The 18,431-nt window shown below is 65.7% G+C and overlaps 1 protein-coding gene across 1 annotated transcript; it reads left to right on the plus strand.

Moving 5' to 3' along the window:
* Positions 1–199: 199 nt before the first annotated feature.
* Positions 200–17,723, plus strand: NKD2 (NKD inhibitor of WNT signaling pathway 2). Its single transcript, XM_067031878.1, is given in 14 exon segments — positions 200–228; positions 456–684; positions 12,530–12,563; positions 12,566–12,589; positions 13,774–13,855; positions 13,857–13,875; positions 13,877–13,968; positions 14,036–14,085; positions 14,124–14,297; positions 14,992–15,153; positions 15,479–15,563; positions 16,048–16,177; positions 16,324–16,541; positions 16,543–17,723. Coding segments are annotated over 14 exon segments (1,929 nt in total). The 3' UTR covers positions 17,144–17,723.
* Positions 17,724–18,431: the final 708 nt, after the last annotated feature.

Consider the following 18,431-nt stretch of genomic DNA (forward strand, 5'->3'; position numbering starts at 1 on the left):
CTTTTCCCAGAGACCCCATCCTCTACCTCCTGTCCCTCCAAAGGACCCTCCCCAGGGGCCTCCTGTCCACTCGGATCCCCCCACCGTCTCTCCAAGACCCAGGCTACCACCAGACAGGGAAGCCGGTTGCCTCTAAAGTCCCGGGTGGTGCCCCGGGGTCCTCTTCTGCAAGTGGAAGGGCCTCTCGGGCGCCTCTAAAATGTGGGGTGCGGGGACGCGGGGTGAGAGGTAGGGTGGGGTGGGGAGCTGTCCCCCAAAGGGCCCGCGCAGAACCGCGGGATTCACTGCACCCTCGACACCATAAGAGGCCGCCTGCCCCGGTCCTGGTCGCCGGCTGGCGCCACCCGCCTACGCCCCGGTTTGGCTCCGCCCCAGCGGGAGGCGGGCGGGAGTCCCGGGGGCCGGGGCGCTGCGGGCGGCGGCCGCGAGGGGCGCTGCGGGGGCCGCGGTTAAAGGCCGGGCACGGGGGCGCGCGCTCAGAGGGAGCTGCCGCCGCCCGCCCCCGCCCCCGCTCCCCGCGGGCTTACCGGCGTCTCCTTCCCTCATCGGTGCCCCGTTTCCCGCGCGTCCGCCCACGGGGCCGCAGGGGACAGCTTCGTGGTGTCTGCGTACCTGGGTGGCCGCAGAGGCACGGAGGAGGCGGAGCGGCGGGGCTGCGTGGAGCACGGCACGAGGGACGAGCAGGTAGGCGTGCTGGGCCCGGCGCCCCGCTGGGGCCAGGGGACCTGAGTAGCAAAGTTGTGCCCTCTGACCCGGATCCAGGACCCCAGGACAGAGAAGGCGAGGGCCCCGGCGGCCCAGCGAGAGTGACTCGGGCTGGGCCCGACGGCCCCGCCCTCTGGGGGAGGGGGGAGGGGGGAGGGGGCGCGAGGCCTCACTCTCCCAGGCGGGAGGAGTGGGGGCGGGGCTGGGGAATGACCTGCTTTAGCATCAGTGTTCCGCACAGCAGTGGTGGCCAGAGTTAAAGGCCACCGTGCTGGCCATCTGCCGTGTGGGTGACTGCCGGCCTGCGGAGATGCTCACGGGAAGGCCAGGCCTCAGAGGGACAGCCAGGGCCACCTGGGCTGCAGGTGGTGTCAGGGGCTGCAGGGGTGCCACTCAGGACCCAGTGCCCCTGAGAGTGGATTTGGAAGGTGTTCCATCGAGGCCTGGGGCACCAGACGGGCCTTGGGCAAAGCAGACTGCACACGTTCGCCAGGGCGGAGAAGGAGGCCGGCGGATGGTCACGGGCATTCGTGAGGACTGGAGTCGGGTAGGTGGCCGTGCCAGACGACTGAGACCCCCTCCTCGACCACTGCTTGCCCCCCTCAGAGTCCCCCGCAGACAGTGCAGCAGCTCACGGGCGCATCAACTCTCCTTTTGGAAAGACATTTTCCTGGCCGGTCGATAAGTGAAAAGTTCTGGGTGTATTTGTGAACACTTGCGTGGCCTCGTCCTGAGAAGGGGCCCAGGTACGCCCTGAGATCAAACACACACTAGAGTTATGATCCCTGCTTTCTGGGAGTGAAGTTTTCATCCCATACCTGTGAAGGTAGGAACTCCATTTTACAGTATTTGCTGGGTACATCATAGTAAGGTGGCACGGACATGTGCTCCTGGGTACCAGGGGGCCGCCCCAGCTGGTCTCTGTCCCTCCTTTGGGCTGATTTTGGTTGCCTGGGCAGGTGGGTGTTGATAACGGGATGGTGTTTCCTTCCTGCTTGGTCCTCCTGTGTGTAGGAGGCGGCAGGTAATCCGGAGCGGTCAAGGGCATGTCCACCGGCTAACCCTGTGCTGCCAGCCACCCGTCTGGGGGCATTCTCCTGGGCGTGGGCACGGTGGGCCTTGGGGCTCTCGGGCGGGGCCGTCGTTAGCTCAGGACATGGACAATACAGAACAGCAGGTCTGTACGAACACCACACACAGGCGCTGTTCGTCCCGGGCTGCGGGCTACGGAGATGGAAAGCCAAACGCTTCCGCTGTGGCGGCGGGTTATAGCGCCAGGTTATGATGGTTTCTTAGGCCAAAGGATTTCATGCTCTTGGGACGCTCTTGAAAGAACAGTGTGGGGTTTGGCTTGGGTTGTTCCCTTGTTATTTTGTTCTCAGCTGTGGTCTGAATGTTTGTGTCCCCGCCCCCTCCAAATTCATGTGTTGAAACCTAACCCCCGTGGGATAGATTCAGAGGATGGCCTTTGCGGAGGTGATTAGGCCCTGAGGGCAGAGTCCTCACGATGGGAGCAGTGCGCATATGAGAGCCCCAGAGCACCACGCAGCGTTACAGGCGGAAGGCCCCTCGGTCTTGGACGCCCAGCCTCCAGGACCGTAAGCAATGAATTTCTGTTGTTTATAAGCCACTGGTCTGTGCTGTGTGGTTGCCGCAGCCTGAATGGACTGCGACAGCCTCATTTCGTGACACCACGACGTAGGAAGAAACAAATCTCAGAATAAGGGGTGGGCCTTTAAATGTAATACATTTTACCTTTTCTCGTCGTCTCCCATCTTTTCCTCATTTGGCCACGGGGCTGTGAGCCATGGTGGGAGTTTAGACCCCCCGGCCCAGGTGCTCAGGTGTCGCTGCCGCACCGCTGACCCCCCTCGCCGGCCACCTGCACTCCTGCCTCTGCCCGGAAGTTGCTCTGTCGGGGGACATTGGGGTGTCACGTCCTACGTTCCTCCTGTTTCCGGTCCTTCCCCTGTGTGGTGTCCAGAGCCCCGTCACCATCCCTGCCCTCCCAGGCGGTGTCCCAAGGAAGGCCAGCCTGACTGTGCAGTGCCCCCAGGACACTTGACTGGGGTCAGCGAGGGGACACGTCCTCCCTTTCTGAAGGCCACTCTCCTGTGCTTCCACGCGGGTCAATCCTGGTGCGCCGTGTTGCCACGAGAACTGTCCCAAATGACCTCGTGGAAATTAAGTGCATGTCCACCACCTAACTCTCACCTGCCCTCACTCACCCCCCCCCCAAAGTAAAGGAAATGAGGTTGATTTTGTCCACTAATTAGTGAGCCATGCTGGCTCCTGGTGCCTACTTAGCGCACGTCTAATAAGGTCTGTGATAACTACTAGTGTTTTCGGGCAGGTAGATGCCCGCTTCACGATCTAGAGCGGTCCTCCTCCTCGTTGATTCTGAGAGACGCTGCCTCGCTTCTTTGCCCAGGGCCCCCAGGGGCCTGGGGGTGTGCAGGTGCCGGCCGGTGACGTGGGACACCGGCAAGAGCGGCACAGAGGACGCAGCAGGGGGTGCCTGAGGCTGCACGTGCGTTACAGTCAGGAGGAGGGACGGCGGTCACAGGTCACAGCGTCAGCGCTTGACCGTGCTGTTCCAAGGGCGGGGCTGGCGGAGGTCAGGGCGAGACGCTGTGGGAACGCGGCGGCCCCTCCCGGGCAGGCGCTCACTCGCCATCTGCCCGTCTGATTTCTCCGTGCTCCCTGCGGGGCGGGAAGAGTCCGGAAGACGAGAATCACCACTAACAACTGAAACTTGGTTGTGACTCAAGCACAGATTTCTATTGAGTAAGCCCGAGAAAGGGAATCCCAGCGGCTCCAGAGGCGTGGGAGGCGCCCCGTGGCTTCTGGATGCCCCCCTGTCCCCCGCCGTCGTCCCCAGTCACCGCGGAGCCGTGGTTTGCAGCGTAAACCACACGTTAAGGGGCCGTGTCCTGTCCTGTGGATACCAGGGCTCCTCCTCAGCTGTCGGGCCGCAGCCGCGTGGAAGGAGTGGCCTGGGTGGACAGGTGGTGGCGCTGTAGCCACCGCGCAGCTCCACAGGCTGACCTGGTCTTCCATGACCCGTGATCTGTGGAGTCCTGGCCTGTGTGGGGCGTCTGGGCACCACTCCAGGACCAGCCAGGGGGGCTTGGCTTTCTCTCAGGGGCCCACTGCCCACCCAGGGCCCTGTTTCTGCCCTTGGATGTGGCCCGGCCGTGTGTGAGGCCGGCACAGGTGCACACGCAAGCCGGGGGGCTCCTCTGGATTTGGGGGCACCAGCCACAGGCCTGAGGGCCCAGACCTCACAGATCGGCAGGGAATCTCCGCCAAGGTCGGGCGGTGTCAGTGTCCCTCACCCTGCCCAAGCTTCCAGAACTGCAGATGGCCTCCCTGGACCCCACTTGGCCTACGGATGAGCCAGGTGGTCCTGACTGATCCACCTCTGGGGAGCCGCTGGGCAGGGGACCCTGGAACCACAAGGCCGCTTTGTGGGAAATGCCTGGAGGGGGCGGGGCAGACTGGCGGCCTGAGGACCCCGGGAGGGAGCCAGCTGCTCTGAGTGTGTCCAGGGTGAGTGGCTAACGTTTGTGGCTTCCTCACCTGGAAACCTGGGTGGGTGCTGTCTGCAGGCGGGCCTCCCGGTGGGGAAGGGGGGCCACCGTGCCCACCTGGCTGTCCCCGGGGTCGGGAGGTTGGGGTCGTTTGCGGGCCTGCAGCCAATGGCATCTGACGACCGGTAGGCGCTGAGGGCACGCGGACGGGCCAGACGCCATGCACGTGGCACCCGCCCCCACCGGGTGCCCAGGGAGGGCGTGAGGGCAGGGCGTGTGCCTGCCTCGCCCGTGCTCTGGCATCCTCATGTGGGTGGCAAGGACTCTGGGACGTGGACCCGCCGAGGCTGCGGCCGGCACCCCGACCTCAGGGCCCGGGTGGTGGATGGGGTCAGCCGTGGCAGGGCCAGAGGCGGGCAGAGGCTGTGCCCCGGGGCAGGACAGTGGTGGACGTTGGCACCGCCCTTGGGATGCTGGTCTCCTGAGAAGCCCCTGCCCTGGGGACACGTTGGCACGCGACATTGACCCACCACTCTCACGTGTGTCCCGACAGCCCCGAGCAGGAGCCCAGCTTCCTCTCTGGTCCCCCCACTTGGCCCAGGTCGCCCTTGCCTAGATGTCACATCACCCCCGCCCCTTGCCCCGCCCCAGGCTCCTCCCAAACTGCCCCGAAGTAGCCTCGGTCACCTTGGTCACTGGAGTAGCACAAGCCCTCCGGGCGCGTCCGCTGAGGACCCCGGCGCTGCCCCCCGGCCTCCTCCCTGAGCCCCGCGAGCCCCCGGCCCCTGTGACGCTTGCTCCGGCCCCGCATCTCCACCCTCTGCCACGACCGGCTCCCCGTCCCGGTCCCCAGCGGGCCGCCCAGCACCCGGGGCCGTCGTTTGCGGGGTTAAGCACGGGTGGAGCTGCCGTCCAGGGCGGGGGCGGCTGTCCCCGAGGCTTCTGGGGGGCCAGTTCCCTGGCAGTGCTGCCCGCAGAGCCGAGATCAGTGTGGTTCTGACGGCCCCTTCCAGCCGTCCCCAGGGCCCTCCCCACGCGCCGCCTCGCAGCCACCTGCTTCACCTGCCCAGGGCGGGGAGGTAAGGCCAGGCTCTGTCTCTGATGATCAGGAACCCGCTGGACCGAGCGACATGCCACGAGGGCCGACAGCCCACGAGGGGGCCTGGTGTGAGCCGGGGCCGGGGTGGGGAGCCCGTGGGACCGCCAGGTGGTATGGCTAGGGAGGTGCTCTGCGTCCCCGGAGAGGTTCGCTGGGGTGATGGGCGCGGCGGGAGCGATCCGTCTGGCTTCCGAACAGGCGGGAACGCGTGGGCCTCGCAAGCCCCGGAGCCCGAGCGTCCTCCTGGCATTGAGGCCACCCTCTCCTGCGGGAGCTGTTCTCCCAGGAGCCATTCGCTCTGGAGGATGCCCCCAGGTGGCCTGCTAGGTCCTCCTCCTCCCACACCCCTCCCGGTGCCCCCCCCAGGGGAGCCCCTCCCCCTTTCCCCTCCCCTCCCCCTTTCCCCTCCCCTCCCCCTTTCCCCTCCCCTCCCCCATCTCTCCTCCCTCTGACTTCCTGTGTTCTTCTCTTCCCCCTGCTTGGACTCCTATCCACCCTGGGCCCCCCTCCTACCCCCACCTGCAGACGTCTCATCTCGGGACTCCGGAATTCACCCAGTCCAGGCTCTCAGAAGCGGCCTTGAACTTACATCCCATGGGGCTGTATTTCCAGACCCCGAGATGCTCTATGGGCTTTAGCTCCTGAGCTGCAAGGGGGCTGCAAACTCCTCTGAGTGGGTTACCCCATATTCTTGCTGTTCCAAGATAAGCGGTGGGGACCAGGGCAGTTCTGGGGGTGGGTGCATGCAGCCCAGCCCTCCCAGGGGGACCCTCTGGGTTCTGCAGGCAGCAACGTGTCCTCGGATCCTCCACAGAAAAGAAATTGGACTCAACACAAGAGCTAGTTTTCCGTCGTCTGGGGAAAGCTAGTTCTCGGAAACTCAGGCCCAGGGCCCCCTCGGAGTCTAAAGAACCCACCGTGGGAGCAGACGCGGCTCCCGGTCTGTCCTCACGGTTTGCGCCGTGACCCCGGCTTTGGAGCGGGGCTGTGGTCTCCCCACCCCTGAGGCCGGGGGAGGGGCTGGTCGCAGCTGGGTTTCTGGCCACTGTGCCTCCCGTCTGTCCCCGTTTCAGGAGAGGCCCCGTGGTCAGCGTGTGTGGGGGCAGTCTCTCTGTGCCCCGGCCTCGCGTCACTGGGAGGAAAGCCAAGGCACGCGGCCGGCGGCTGGTCCGGGATTCTCCGCCGCCTCTCGGCTTCCGGACGGTGCTGGGCTCTTCTCATCTCAGAGCCCACGACTGTTACCGTATATGGAAAACGGGTCTCTGCAGATGTCAGTAAACGCAGGATCTAGAGATGGGAGGTGGTCCCCGTAGCCCAAACTGCCACCAGGGGTACCTCTGTAAGAGGAAGGAGGGGGGCGGGGGGGCTGACCCAGAATGGAAGATGCACCCAGGAGTGGCCGCGTGGCCACAGGGCAGAGGTTGGCGGGACGCGGCCGCCAACCCAGAGACGCTGGGGCCCCCGGGAGCTGGGAGAGGCGGGAGGGACCCTCTCTGGGGCCTCCGGGGGAGCTCCCTGCCACACCGTGGTTTCTGACTTCTGGCCTCAGAACCGGGAACAGATACATTTCTTTGTTTTAAGCCAGCCAGCTGGTGGCCATTTGTTACGGCCGCCCCAGGGCACTGACACACTGTCCTCCAGGCCCTGTGACCCTTGACAGCTCCTGTTTGTTGAAGCTCGATGCCCGCGCTAAGCCCCGGTGAAGAGTCTGGGTTGAATCAACCTGGATTTTTGAAGGAAACACAGTGCAGGGTTATATGTTTGGAAAAGAGGAGACGCCTGCCCTTCGTGGAGCAGAACAAGGCCTGAACTAACCCCAAGGACTGCTGCCTGCAAGGGCGTTGAGTTTTCCCGGCAGCATCGGGTGCAGGGTGGGTGGGTGGAGGGGGTGGGCGGTGGCGGAAGGCTGGGATGCGAGTCCCCGCCCGCCCCGAGGCGTGCCAGCCGCCGAGGCCTCGCCACAGACCCGCGGCCGCGCCAGGACCCGGGCGGCCCCGGGTTCAGAAGCCCAGCAGCCCGGCGGACGCCGGGCACCCCTCACGGCCGGCTCCGCGGGGAAGCAGGTTCCCGTGCAAGCGGGCGGCCACAGGAAGGGGTGGCCGGGCCGGAGCTGGGCTGCAGGGTCTACCAGGAGGCCCCCCTGGGGTCTCGAGTTTGCAGCGGGCCATGAGGCCCTTCCAGGATGCCCCGCGTGTCTGTCAAGAGCAGTTTCTAACCAGACCCTTTAACAGGCCGATGAGGACGCAGGTTTATAAAGGCCATGTTTTCACACGCTCTGCCCGGTTCGCGGCTCCACGGGAAGAGCAGAAACTCCGGCCGCAGGAGTCTCCCTCAGGGATCTTCCCGGGGGTCGGGGGTGGAGAGCCTCTGCTCCGTCAAGAGTGTGGGGCTTCCAAGGGAAACGGGCGGCCCCCAAAACCCGGGACCGTGTTTCCTAAGGCCGCGGAGGCACTGCATTTTGAAGGAATATGTGAATGTCGACATTTGGAAAGCGGACGGTGTTCGGGAGGTGATCGTTTACGTCACCAAAGGTTTCTTCTTTTCAATCACCCAGACATCCCCACATCTACGTGGCCTTACACAGGAGCCCGCCTCCTGCCCCTCAGCCAGGCTCGCACGAGACGTGGACGGCCCAGCGCCGACAGCTCTGATGGACGGAGGGGGCACCCTGTCTGTGGGAATGTGCAGCTAGACCTCTTGGCTTTTCATGGGGGGCCAGGGTCTGAGCTTTTAGGTGGTATGTCGCAACACCTCTGTGCCTGTAGGCCTCACCTGCGCAGATGGGCCGCCCTGGGCCTTTCAGTGGGACCTGGCCAGGCCAAGGGCCGCTTGCCGGGAAGGACCAGGAATTCCGTTTTGTGCCATGGCTCGTGGAGCAGACGTCCTCGGGAGTCTGAGCTCAGGACAGAGGCACAGCAGGGTACGTGGCCTCTGGGGGCTGGGGCCCACGGGCCTGGTGGGCTCCCCCGAGAGCCCCTGTGGGTGAGAGCGGCACGATGGGACCACGGGGACCCTGCGGCGAAGGCCGCGGCCGCCGACGTTGACATCCAAAGCACAGGGAGGATAAAGCATCAGGACGCGTGGGCCCTGGTGCCGTCCCAGGGGGCCAGCAGAGCGCCTGGCGAAAGGAGGGCCCGGCGGATGCCGGAGGGTGAACGCAGGTGCTGCGGGAGCGAGGGCGGAGCTGCCCCTGCTGGGGGCCCCAGGGCGTCGGCAGGAGCTCAGGCCCCACGTCGATCACAGAGCTGATACGGGAGTCCCGGGGCTGCATGGGGATGGAGCCCGTCACCAGGAGGGTCAGGAGGTGGTTGGTGCCGGGACCATCTGCTCAGGCGGGGAAGCGGGAAGGTGGGGGCCAGGCCGGAAAGCGAGGTGAGGTTGGAGGGTTCTGTATGCAGGAGCCCGGGCTCCTCTGCGGGGGGCAAAGGGGAGCGAGGGGGGAGGTTGATGCTGGGGAGGGTCTGCAGCCGGGGCTCAGAGCAAGGGGGGTGCACGCCAGCACGGGACGGGCATCCCAGGAGGGGTGGGGCTGGACGGCCCTGGCGAAGGCGCTGTGGCGGAAGCAGGGCCCTGGAGCGGGGGCATCAGAAATGGGGCGTCTGTTTGCACCCCGGTCGTGCTTGAGGGCCCCGGTTTTCGGGCCACTTAGGAGGTCACCCTGCAGGGAGTGGCCGCACGTCTGGTCAGCAGCCCTGCGGGAGGTTTATACGTTGCAGTTAAAGCTCTTGGCCTCCTATTGAGCCAAAGCAGTGAAGATCGAAGGGCATTTCTGTGGAACCAGGACGGGTTTGAAACCAGCGGTCACGGAGCAACACGGTTACTTTCCCTGCAGGTCTTTCTTTCCCTTGATGGCTCTGCATCACAGAGGTTGTCGTTGACCCAGATCTCAAACGCTGCGTGTTCTACCATTGGGGTGTACGTGGATGAACGTTGTTTCAAACGCTCTGAACGTCCGGCTATATTAGGGAAGGAGGTCATGACGGGCTGTCGTATCCGTTGCTGATCAGGTGCCGTCCTGGCCCGTTGTGCCCTTATGGTGTTTGTGATTGTAGGGGAACATCTCAGGGTCCAACCAAGGCTCTGCGCAGACCCTCCCCCAGCCCGAAGCACGTATCATCTTGTCTGTAACCAACACAATACACCAAAAGCAAGTGCTCAAATTATTTTAAAACAAAAAAATGGGTTGACGTTTTGAACTTGCGACTGCTTTAAGCTCACACGTAGAGGACTTGGGTGGGTCTTGTTTTTCCTTTGAGCTCTCAGCCGAGCCAGGCGAGCCACGTGGAAACCCTGGCTTCCTGCCTGCCTGTCGCTCCGGCTCCTGGCGGCCGAGTCCTCCCGGCCAGCCGCTCCACCAGCCGCGGGGCCCCGGCCCTTTCCCAGAAGTGGGTCTCGGGGCCTCAGCCGTTCCACCCCGAGACTGGCTCTTCTAGCAAGAAATGCTGTGCTCTGTTGCCAGCTGACCTGCAAGCCTCGGGCACCTGGTCCGGGAGCTACCGCCGCTCCCCACAAATGCCTGGGGCCTCAGCTTCACGGCTTATTTTGGTTTTACAGAGAAAAATTTAACCAAAAATCAGGATTTTAGAAGTGACGGGAAGTTATCTTAACGTCCACCCAGGAGAGAGCTCAGCCCTGTCTTTGGGCGGGAGAGGACCTTGTGAGCCTGGGCCCTGCGTGTACAGGACGTTCACAGGGCCCCAAGGGCGCTCGGAGCTATAGGCGAAGCGGGCGCTTTCGATGCCAGCAGGCTGGGTGGTGGAGGGCGCGGCGTCTTCATAATAGGGTGTCTTTATTTTTTGTTAAAACACGTTCACTGCCCACCTGGCGTGCTGAGAGAACTACGGAAGTAGCCTTATTCTGAAGGGTGTGACGTGGAGGAGGTTAGGGCAGGGGATTAGGAGAGAGGAAGATGCCAGGGGCACCTGCAGGGGCTCTGGAGACAGACGGCAGGGGTCCCCCTCCTTCCTGGGCCTGGCGACACGGGCTCCACCCCGCATCTTCCTCGGGGCTCCGTCTGGGCAGCGACGGTCCCCGCACCGTCCGGGTGCTCCTGTGGCGCCCACGGCCGTCAGAGCCCCAGGCCGGGTTCCGTGACGTCACGTGCGTAGGGGCCCCCGGCACAGCCGGGATCTCACCCGGAGGACCCGCGCTCTGTCCCTCGGCCCCGCCCTGCTGCGCCCGCGTTCCTGGGGAGCCCCCAAGGCCTGGGGGGTTCCCTTCCGCACGCAGAGCGGGACATGTGGGCCGGTCCTCACTGAACCCAGGGCAGCGTGTGCCCAGAGCGGGAGGTGTGCGTTTCTCCCCTCGTCCCCGTGGACCCAGGTATCTTAGGGTGTGTTTGTCATCAAGGCCTCCTTCTAATAACCAGTTTGAAAATCCGGGTGAAAGCATTCTCGGTATTTTCCGTGGTCTTTGTTTCGATCTGTCTGCTCTTGGAAAGAACAAGCGAGAGGTGCGGAGCTGTCTCTGAGGATGGCCTGTGTCCCCTCTCCTCCTGCCGACGGACACGGCCATCCCGAGGGCGCTGCTGGGCCTGGCGCGAGGGACTGGGTCTGGCTGGCGTCACAGCCACGTGGGCCGAGCCGGCCGGGCCTTCTGTTGCTCCGGTGGTGACCGGGGCACCTCGGGCTGGCAGGGGCTCCCGCAGTCGCCGGCCGGGGCGAGGGTGCCGCCAGGCTGCCCGCGGGGCACGGGGGCTCGTGCTCAGGCTGCGGCCCCACCTCCCTGTCGCCCAGTTGGTCCCGCACGTGGTCCCTCCCGGCCGGCGCCCTCCGAGGCACCGACGTGGTGACGACGCTTCCGACCCCCAGTCCGTCTGCGTGACGAGGCGACGCAGGGGCCGTCTGACCCAACAGCACCACCACGTGGAGGTGCCGTCGGGCCGGTCTGTGGACAGGTTGGGGCTGGTCCCCGGCCACTGCCCGCAGCCCGAGGGGCGGCGGTCGGAACCCTCCACCGTCCCCTGTGGGACCCCGAGCTTGTGGGGAGTCAGGCGGCCTGGCGGGGCGACACCGCTGGGCCTCCTGCCGAGTTGACTCCGGCCTGGGCCTGAGCCCTTGGGAGAGATGAGGGGCCCCAAGTGACCTGGAGATGCTGCGTCAGGAGGTGTCGTAGAGCCTCGGGGCCCAAGAGGGCCATGTAGCCAAGCAGCCTGGGGGGCCGTGTCCACACACACGTCTGAACGTTGCGTCCTTGGCCGGGCTCTCCACAGCTCTGTGGCTTCGGAGTCAGAACGGAAACGTGGGGGACAGAGACGTCCGTCTGCCCGAGAGTCACCTGGGGAAACGCCCGGCTCCTGGGGGCGGCACCACGTGACCCGCCCCTGGGACACTGGATGGAGCCAGGATCCGAGGCAGCTGCCCTGGCCATGTCGCCCCTTCTCCCCATCCCTGTGTTCTGACTTTGGTGGGCTGTCTCCACGGGCCACGTGAACTGTTCTGCGGTTTCCTGGCTGAAACACCCTTGGGATACGTTGGAAGTCTTGTTCCATTTTTCCGTAACTGGTCTTGGGATCGGCCCTGGAAGCCTCGGGGCTTCTGTCTGTGCCCTCGGCCCGGCCGCCCTGGAGGAGATGCCGTCCGCCTGCAGCCCCGGCCCCGGGGTTCGTGGGTGTCTCGGGGCTGGGTCGCTCGGGCTCTTGCCCGGCTGTGACGGGAGATGCTGCGTGCGGGCCTGGCTTCGTGGATGTCTCGGGGCCGGGTCGCTCGGTCTCTTGCCTGGCTGTGACGGGAGATGCTGCGTGCAGGCCGGGGTTCGTGGGTGTCTCGGGGCCGGGTCGCTCGGGCTCTTGCCCGGCTGTGACGGGCCTGGAGCAGAGAGGGTAGGCGGCCTCTCCTGTCCGCAGCCCAGGGCTCTGGCCTGTGCCACCTCTTGCAGCGGAGGCCAGGCCGGAGCTTTGTTCTCACTCCGGCTGCGCCCTCCGGCAAAGGCCACGGCCCTCGTGCAGGCTCCTGTTGAAGCCCTGGCACTCTCGCTGGCGCCATGTCCTGTCCTGGAGATGCTTCTCATGGAACCAGACAACATCCAGGGATGTGCGTGTGTTTTACTTTCAAAACTCTGAGGCTTAGTGAGTGTGGAGAGGTTGGTATTTCTAGACCAAGCACTCGTGACGCCCCAGGAGGTGGGGTCCGGTTCCGGCACCCCGAGCTCATGCTGGGGTGTACACCGTCTGCCCTGTCTTTTCTCCCTGCAGGAGCTGCCTGGCGGGGACCCCAAGGAAGGACCTTTCCGGACGACCCGTGTCCCCTAGAGGGTAAGTCCTGCTCTCCAGACCTCACTGACGCCACACCGCACCCCAGGCACCTGCCCCCAGGGCACCCTGGTGATGGGGACCGCCCACGCCCCACGCTCCGCGACCTATCCCGCCGCACCCAGGCCAGCCCTGGCTGGTCGCGGGTCCCCACCGGCGGCCGTTTGCAGGTGCAAGCCGGGTTCCCCGGTCTTAAAAGCAAATTGTTCTTAGATGTGCTTAGAAACACATCTCACGTGGCCTCCTCCGCGGAGCAGACGACATGGACTTCGGTCTGGGGGTTGGAGAAGCAAAAGGCAAATCTCAGGGCCTCTGCCCGTCCACGTCCCTGGAGTCCCGCGAGCCCGTGGGCGGGAGGACAGGTTCCGCACACGGGCGTTTCGGTGAATCCACGGGTCACCTGTGGGTGTGATGCACCGCGTTAGTGTAAGGCTGTCCAGAATGGTCTGCGTGTGACGCACGACCGCCCTAGTCGCTGCCACACGCGTGCATCTGCCGTGGAGCGGGTCCACCTGTGGAGCGTGATGTGACCGCCAGGCTTGCCCGAGGGTCAGGTACCGGGTGAGCATCCTCCGCGTTGCGTGGGCGGGGAGGCTGACCGGCAGGGCTGCCTTCGGAGGGGCTCCGCGAGCCCTGGTCAGGAGCTCGGGCCCCGGGTGTCTCCTGGCAGCTGCGTGTCTCCCAGACATGCCCGGCTCCTGTCCTGGGGAGTAAGTGAGCCCGGAGACTGGAGAGCTCCTTGTCCGTCGGGCCCGGAGATCGGGGAGGGGCTGCCCGGCACACAGGCAGCCTCCCAGGCTCTGGAGTTGCGGGCTGTTGGGAAACAGGACCGTGTCGCTGGGGAGGGGAAGCCAGACAGTGAGAGCGCAGCAACCCTCCCGGAGGCCCCTCGGGCCGGGCCGCCTGCCTGTGGGCCTGCGGGGCAGCCCTCTCCCTGCCCCGGGCTTCGAAGCCACTGCAGCCAGGCAGGCAGGCTCACCCCGGGCAGGGCCGCCCTGGCCTCCGCTCAGGTCCCTTGATGCCGCGTGTTCCAGAAACCCAGGCCCTCAGCTCAGACCCGTCTGGAGAGGGTCACGGGCCCAGCAATGACTCGGTGGCCCCGGGGCCACACCCCCTCCCCGGTCCTGTGTCAGTGCCCGGGCCAGGCCCTGGGACACGGGCCCGTCCCACCCCTCTCGTCCCTGAAGCGGCACTGCCACCGGAGAAGGCCGAGGGCCCCCTTGGGCCCGGCAAGCGGCACCTGAACGTGGACGTAGGTCTTTGCCCAACCCCCTCCTGCAGGCAGCCAGGCGCCGGGGGAGGGGCGCGTATTGCGCTGACATGGGGCCCCTGTGCCCTGCAGCTTCCACGCAGCAGGCTCTGCTGGGTGGAGGTGTCGCCGTGCACTCGGCCAGAGCTGGCCAGTGTGGCCCCAAGTAATTCCAGCGCCTTCCGCAGCACCAGTGCCAGCACCACGGAAACGATCCAGGAGTCGACTGTACAGATCTCTCACCTCCCCGGCCTGCCCGGGGGGCGGGGTCCGTTTCCTGGAGGGCAGGGTGGGGGTCGGGTCCCGGTGCAAGGATGAGGATGACCCTGTCTGCCTGCCCCTGTGCCCCCCTGCAGGCGCTCCAGCGTGACGTCTCGGTGGAGGAGGACAACCGCCGGGAGTGGACATGCACGCTGTACGGCTTCGAGCACAGTGGGAAGGCCACCAGAGAGGCGACACGCTGTGTCTGTGCCAGACGGTCCCTGGAAGGGCGCTGGCAGCAGGCAGACAACGATGCCCGGCTCTCCACGGTGGGGACAGGCTGAGCCCCCTCCGGGGTGGCAGGAGAGGCTGGCACCCTTCATAGGACAGGCTTGCGGGGGGCGGGAGGGGAGCCACCGCAGGACCCAGGTCACCGACAGAGCCGGCTGGAGTCCGCGTCCCCTCCTGTGCCGGGCTGCTGTCTGTGCGGCTCCTGGCAGAGCCCTGCACGCCTGTCTCTGGCCCGGCCGGCAGCCCCTCCCCTCCGCAGGGCGGTGAGGGCCCCAGGGGTGCCCCCGGCGCTCTGTTCTGCTGGCTTGTGTGTCCAGGAGGGGCAAAGTGCCTCTTGAAAGGAAGCAGACACATAGGATGACTGAAATAAGTGTGTTTGAGTTAAAAGCAAAATTTGATACTTTATCTGATTGTTAAGTCTTTTGAGCATAGATTCGGTTTGAAATTTAAAAGGTCAGAAAGACGTTGCTTCCAGCAGGGCTGCTGGCTCAGGTCGCGTGGTGCATTCACAGGACTGAGGAAAGGCGTCTCAGATAAGCTGTCTCCTTCAGCTGGGCTCTGCTGGGATGCCGAGTGAATCAATCGGGCAGGCAGCCTGGAGGCGGCAGCAGGCAGTGTGGGTTGGGCGGTCCTCCCCCCGGTCTGCCTGCGTCCACGACGTCAGTCCACACCCGCCGTCGGGACACGTCCAGCCTGACGCACACCAGCTACGAGGTTGTCGATGCCTCGGTCAACCACTCCTCAGGCAGCAGCAAGACCCTCCGAGTAAAGCTGCCCGTCAGCCCTGAGCCGGAGGGTCCCCCCGCCGGTCCCCCCACCGGCCAGGGTGAGGGCCTGGGCTTCCGGGCTGCAGCAGCTCCCTGCTCCGAGGAGCTTTAAACGTCAGCCCACCCTCCTTACAGGAAGCCTACCTGCACCCCCTGCCCCCATCCTGCGTCTCCCCAGAGCTCCCACGCACCCTGCCGGGGGGGTTAACTGTGTCTACCGTTCAGTGCCCCCCAGCACAGACAAAATCTCTAGGGCTTCCTGAACGTGGAAAGCGGGGCCTGGCGCGGGCTCGAAGCTGTTTGTTCAATGAAGGGATGAGTGCGTGGCTGCCTGAGTGCGTAAATGAGTGAGTGAGCGAACGAGTGCCCACCTGCCTCTTTCAGACCGGGAGCCCACTCGATGCAGGATGGAGGGGGAGCTCCCCGAGGACCCCGGGGTGGCCGACGAGAGGCTGTGCACACACATCGGGTGAGGGGCTGGCGTCCAGCTCTGCCCCCTTCAGATGCGAGCAGCTCAGGCACACTCCTGCGTCCCGCAGGCCTCGGACTGTCCCCTTGGGGTGCCCGCCAGGATGGGCACCTGGGCACAAAGGCCTGGGTGCGGCCAGGGAGCCCCGGTCCCTCCCTGCCATCGGGTGGGTGACCGGCACCCGGGCTGGAGCTGGGCGCTTCCGGCGTCATCGGAGAGGCCGTGGGGCTTGAAGGGCCGCAGGGGTTCGGCCTCCAGACCCTCAGCCCAGCAGCTCCCGTGCCCTACGGCTCCACTCGCTGGGGCAGCAGCCACGGAGCCCTAGCCGGCGTCCTAGGTGACGCAAAGACAGCGGAGGACACCGGGTGGGGCCGTGGTCCTGGGGTCCCCGTGGGCCCCTGCTTGTCCTAGCACCCCCCTTTGTGGGTGGGCGTGCTGCTCAGAGCACGAGGGAGCAAGCCCTCCCCCGGCCACGCTCCACTAGGGGACCCACCGCCGAGCCCCAGCCCTGCTCCGAGCGGGGGCCGTACCGCGTGGACGAGAACATGGAGCGGAGGAACCGCTACCTGGACCTGGCGGGAATCGAGAACCATGAGTCTTTTCGGACCGGGTGGGTCCTGGAGGCCGGGCCCCTGGCGCCAGGCCTGAGGGTGCGGGGGCCCCGAGCCCCAGAGCGGGCCACTCAGCTGTGCGGGCAGGACCGGGTCCGGGTGGGATGTCGCAGGCCCCGCAAGGGGTCTCACGGGTGCCGTGTCTGCAGGGCCCCCCCGAGGCGCAGGCCAGGCGGGAGCCCCCAGCCAGGGCCGCGCACCCGCAGGGCCGGTCCCGCTCCCAGGAGTCGGATGCGCCCACCGTGCGGCATCGCCGCTGCCCGGGGCCGGCTGAGCCCGTGCCCCGGGTCCTGGACCTGCTGCCCCGGCCGACGGGGCCGGAGAGGCCGTTCTTGAGGTCCCCGCGGGGCTCGGGGCGGCTGCCTGGGGCCTCCGGCGGGCAGGCCAGGGAGAGCCTTCAGCGTCCACCCGCCAGCCCCCCAGCCCCAGGCCCCGCCCCAGGACGGTCACCATGTCCCGCAGTCCCTGCCCCCACCCTACGGCCACAGGCGGTGCCGGCAGAGGGGCCGGGAGGGCCATTCGCCGCTCAAGGCCGCAGCAGGCCAGCCCGCGGTGCTGGAGCACGAGGCAGTGCAGGAGCTGCCACCCGCGCTGCTGGGCGAGGCCTACGCGGTGCCGGCGGTCCAGCGCCACGAGCACCCCACCCCCACCCCCGGCCTCACGGCCCCGACGGTACTGGGCCCCGCGGAGGGGCCTCCTTCCTCCTTGGCGAGGAAATGCCCTGTGCCAGCGGCATCGCCGCCCCGTGTGACCAGAAACACGGCCGCACGCTTAGATGCCTGCCCCTGCCTCTGTCACGACACCAAAGCAAGGCCCACGGGGTCGAAGGGACTCTGCTTGGATGGCCTTGTGTGTCCTCCTCTCGGAGCCCCGCTGCGGGTGCTCCTCCCCTGCGGCGGGCGGCGCGAGACTTGTCACTGGCCCCGGGTGGCCGGGGGCTTGGTGGCTCCTGTGGCTCGTCCATCCTGAACCCGGGAGGGCCGGCTCAGGGGGCGGTTGCTGCTCGGGGCCACGTGTGCGGTGGCGAGTTCCAGTGTGCAAGGCCAGCACGGATCGCGGGAGAAGGGTGGCCACGCAGGGGACCAGGGAAGCGGCTGGAGTCCAGAAAGGCGGAGGTGAAAGCCAGGAGGAGGGGCGGCCAGGCAGGGCCACAGGCGGTGCCACCAGCATCCTAAGGACACAGCGTGGCCGGCGGGGCCAGCGGAGTGTGGGCGCCCCCGAGACACACACACGGACAGCTGGACAGGAGGCGGGCATAAACCATTGAGTGCCGGGCACAGCTTCAGCTTCGGAAAAGCGCAATTCCCTTTGGGAGGTTGGGAAGAGGGCTGCAGGCGAGTGGGAAGTCTGGGTGTCCTGGAACCTCAGCCGGCGGATCCCCGAGGCAGGATGTGGCGCTGCTTCGTCTGAGATGAGCAACTTGTGAATCTGTGCAGCTGGTTTTCTATTTGCCTCCTGGGCACAGTTTTTAAGGATAAAGCAAATTGGTGGTTGACCTGTGATTTATTCCCCAGTCATAATAAAAATACGTGCATTTTGTAACATGTCACACCTTGTTTTAAAGTGAGTTTTCAGTCGAATCGGTCTGTCCCCCTATGCCAGCCTGTGGCCACGAGTGCAGACAGCTGGCCTCAGCTGGGACGGGCCCACGGTGCTTGGAGAGAGCATGTCTGTCGCCGTTTATACGTTTGTAGAAGTAAAATTAACGCACGCTCAGCTCCGCTTTATGCGTAACACTTTCCCCGCTTCACTGCTCTAAAAAAGCAAAATTTAAAAACCCCTAAGCCTAAAATTGGGTTCATGCTATGGGGACACTTCACTTCACACCTCTGTCTGGGGCTTCGTGGGCCGAGGCTTATGTGGAGATGCTGGCTCTTTGTGGATGCACCCCGCCTCCATCTCCTCCTCCCCCTTTCTAGACGCCGTGTTCGTGGCTGCTTAAAACACCCCTCCGGGCTTCCGAGTAGCGGGCGTCTCCGTGAGCTGCACCCCGTGTGCTTAGGGAGGAGCAGGCATCCCACGTCTCAGGGCTCCGGGGATCTCAGGAGCAGACGCAGGCCGGGCCTGGTTGGCCCCGAGGCCAGCGGCCGGGTGTGGCCCCACGCGGACGAGTCCACGTTCCACATTCTGTTGTCGTGAACCCAGCCCCATGGCACCTGCCCCTCGGCACCAAATGTTGGCCCCGACCCCGGTCCCTTCCTCTGTGTGCGGAGCTCCTGCCCCCGGTCCCCACATGAGGGGACTTTTGGTCCCAGCC

Source organism: Kogia breviceps, chromosome 4 (assembly GCF_026419965.1).
Source record: "Kogia breviceps isolate mKogBre1 chromosome 4, mKogBre1 haplotype 1, whole genome shotgun sequence".
Classification (NCBI taxonomy): Eukaryota; Metazoa; Chordata; class Mammalia; order Artiodactyla; family Physeteridae; genus Kogia; species Kogia breviceps.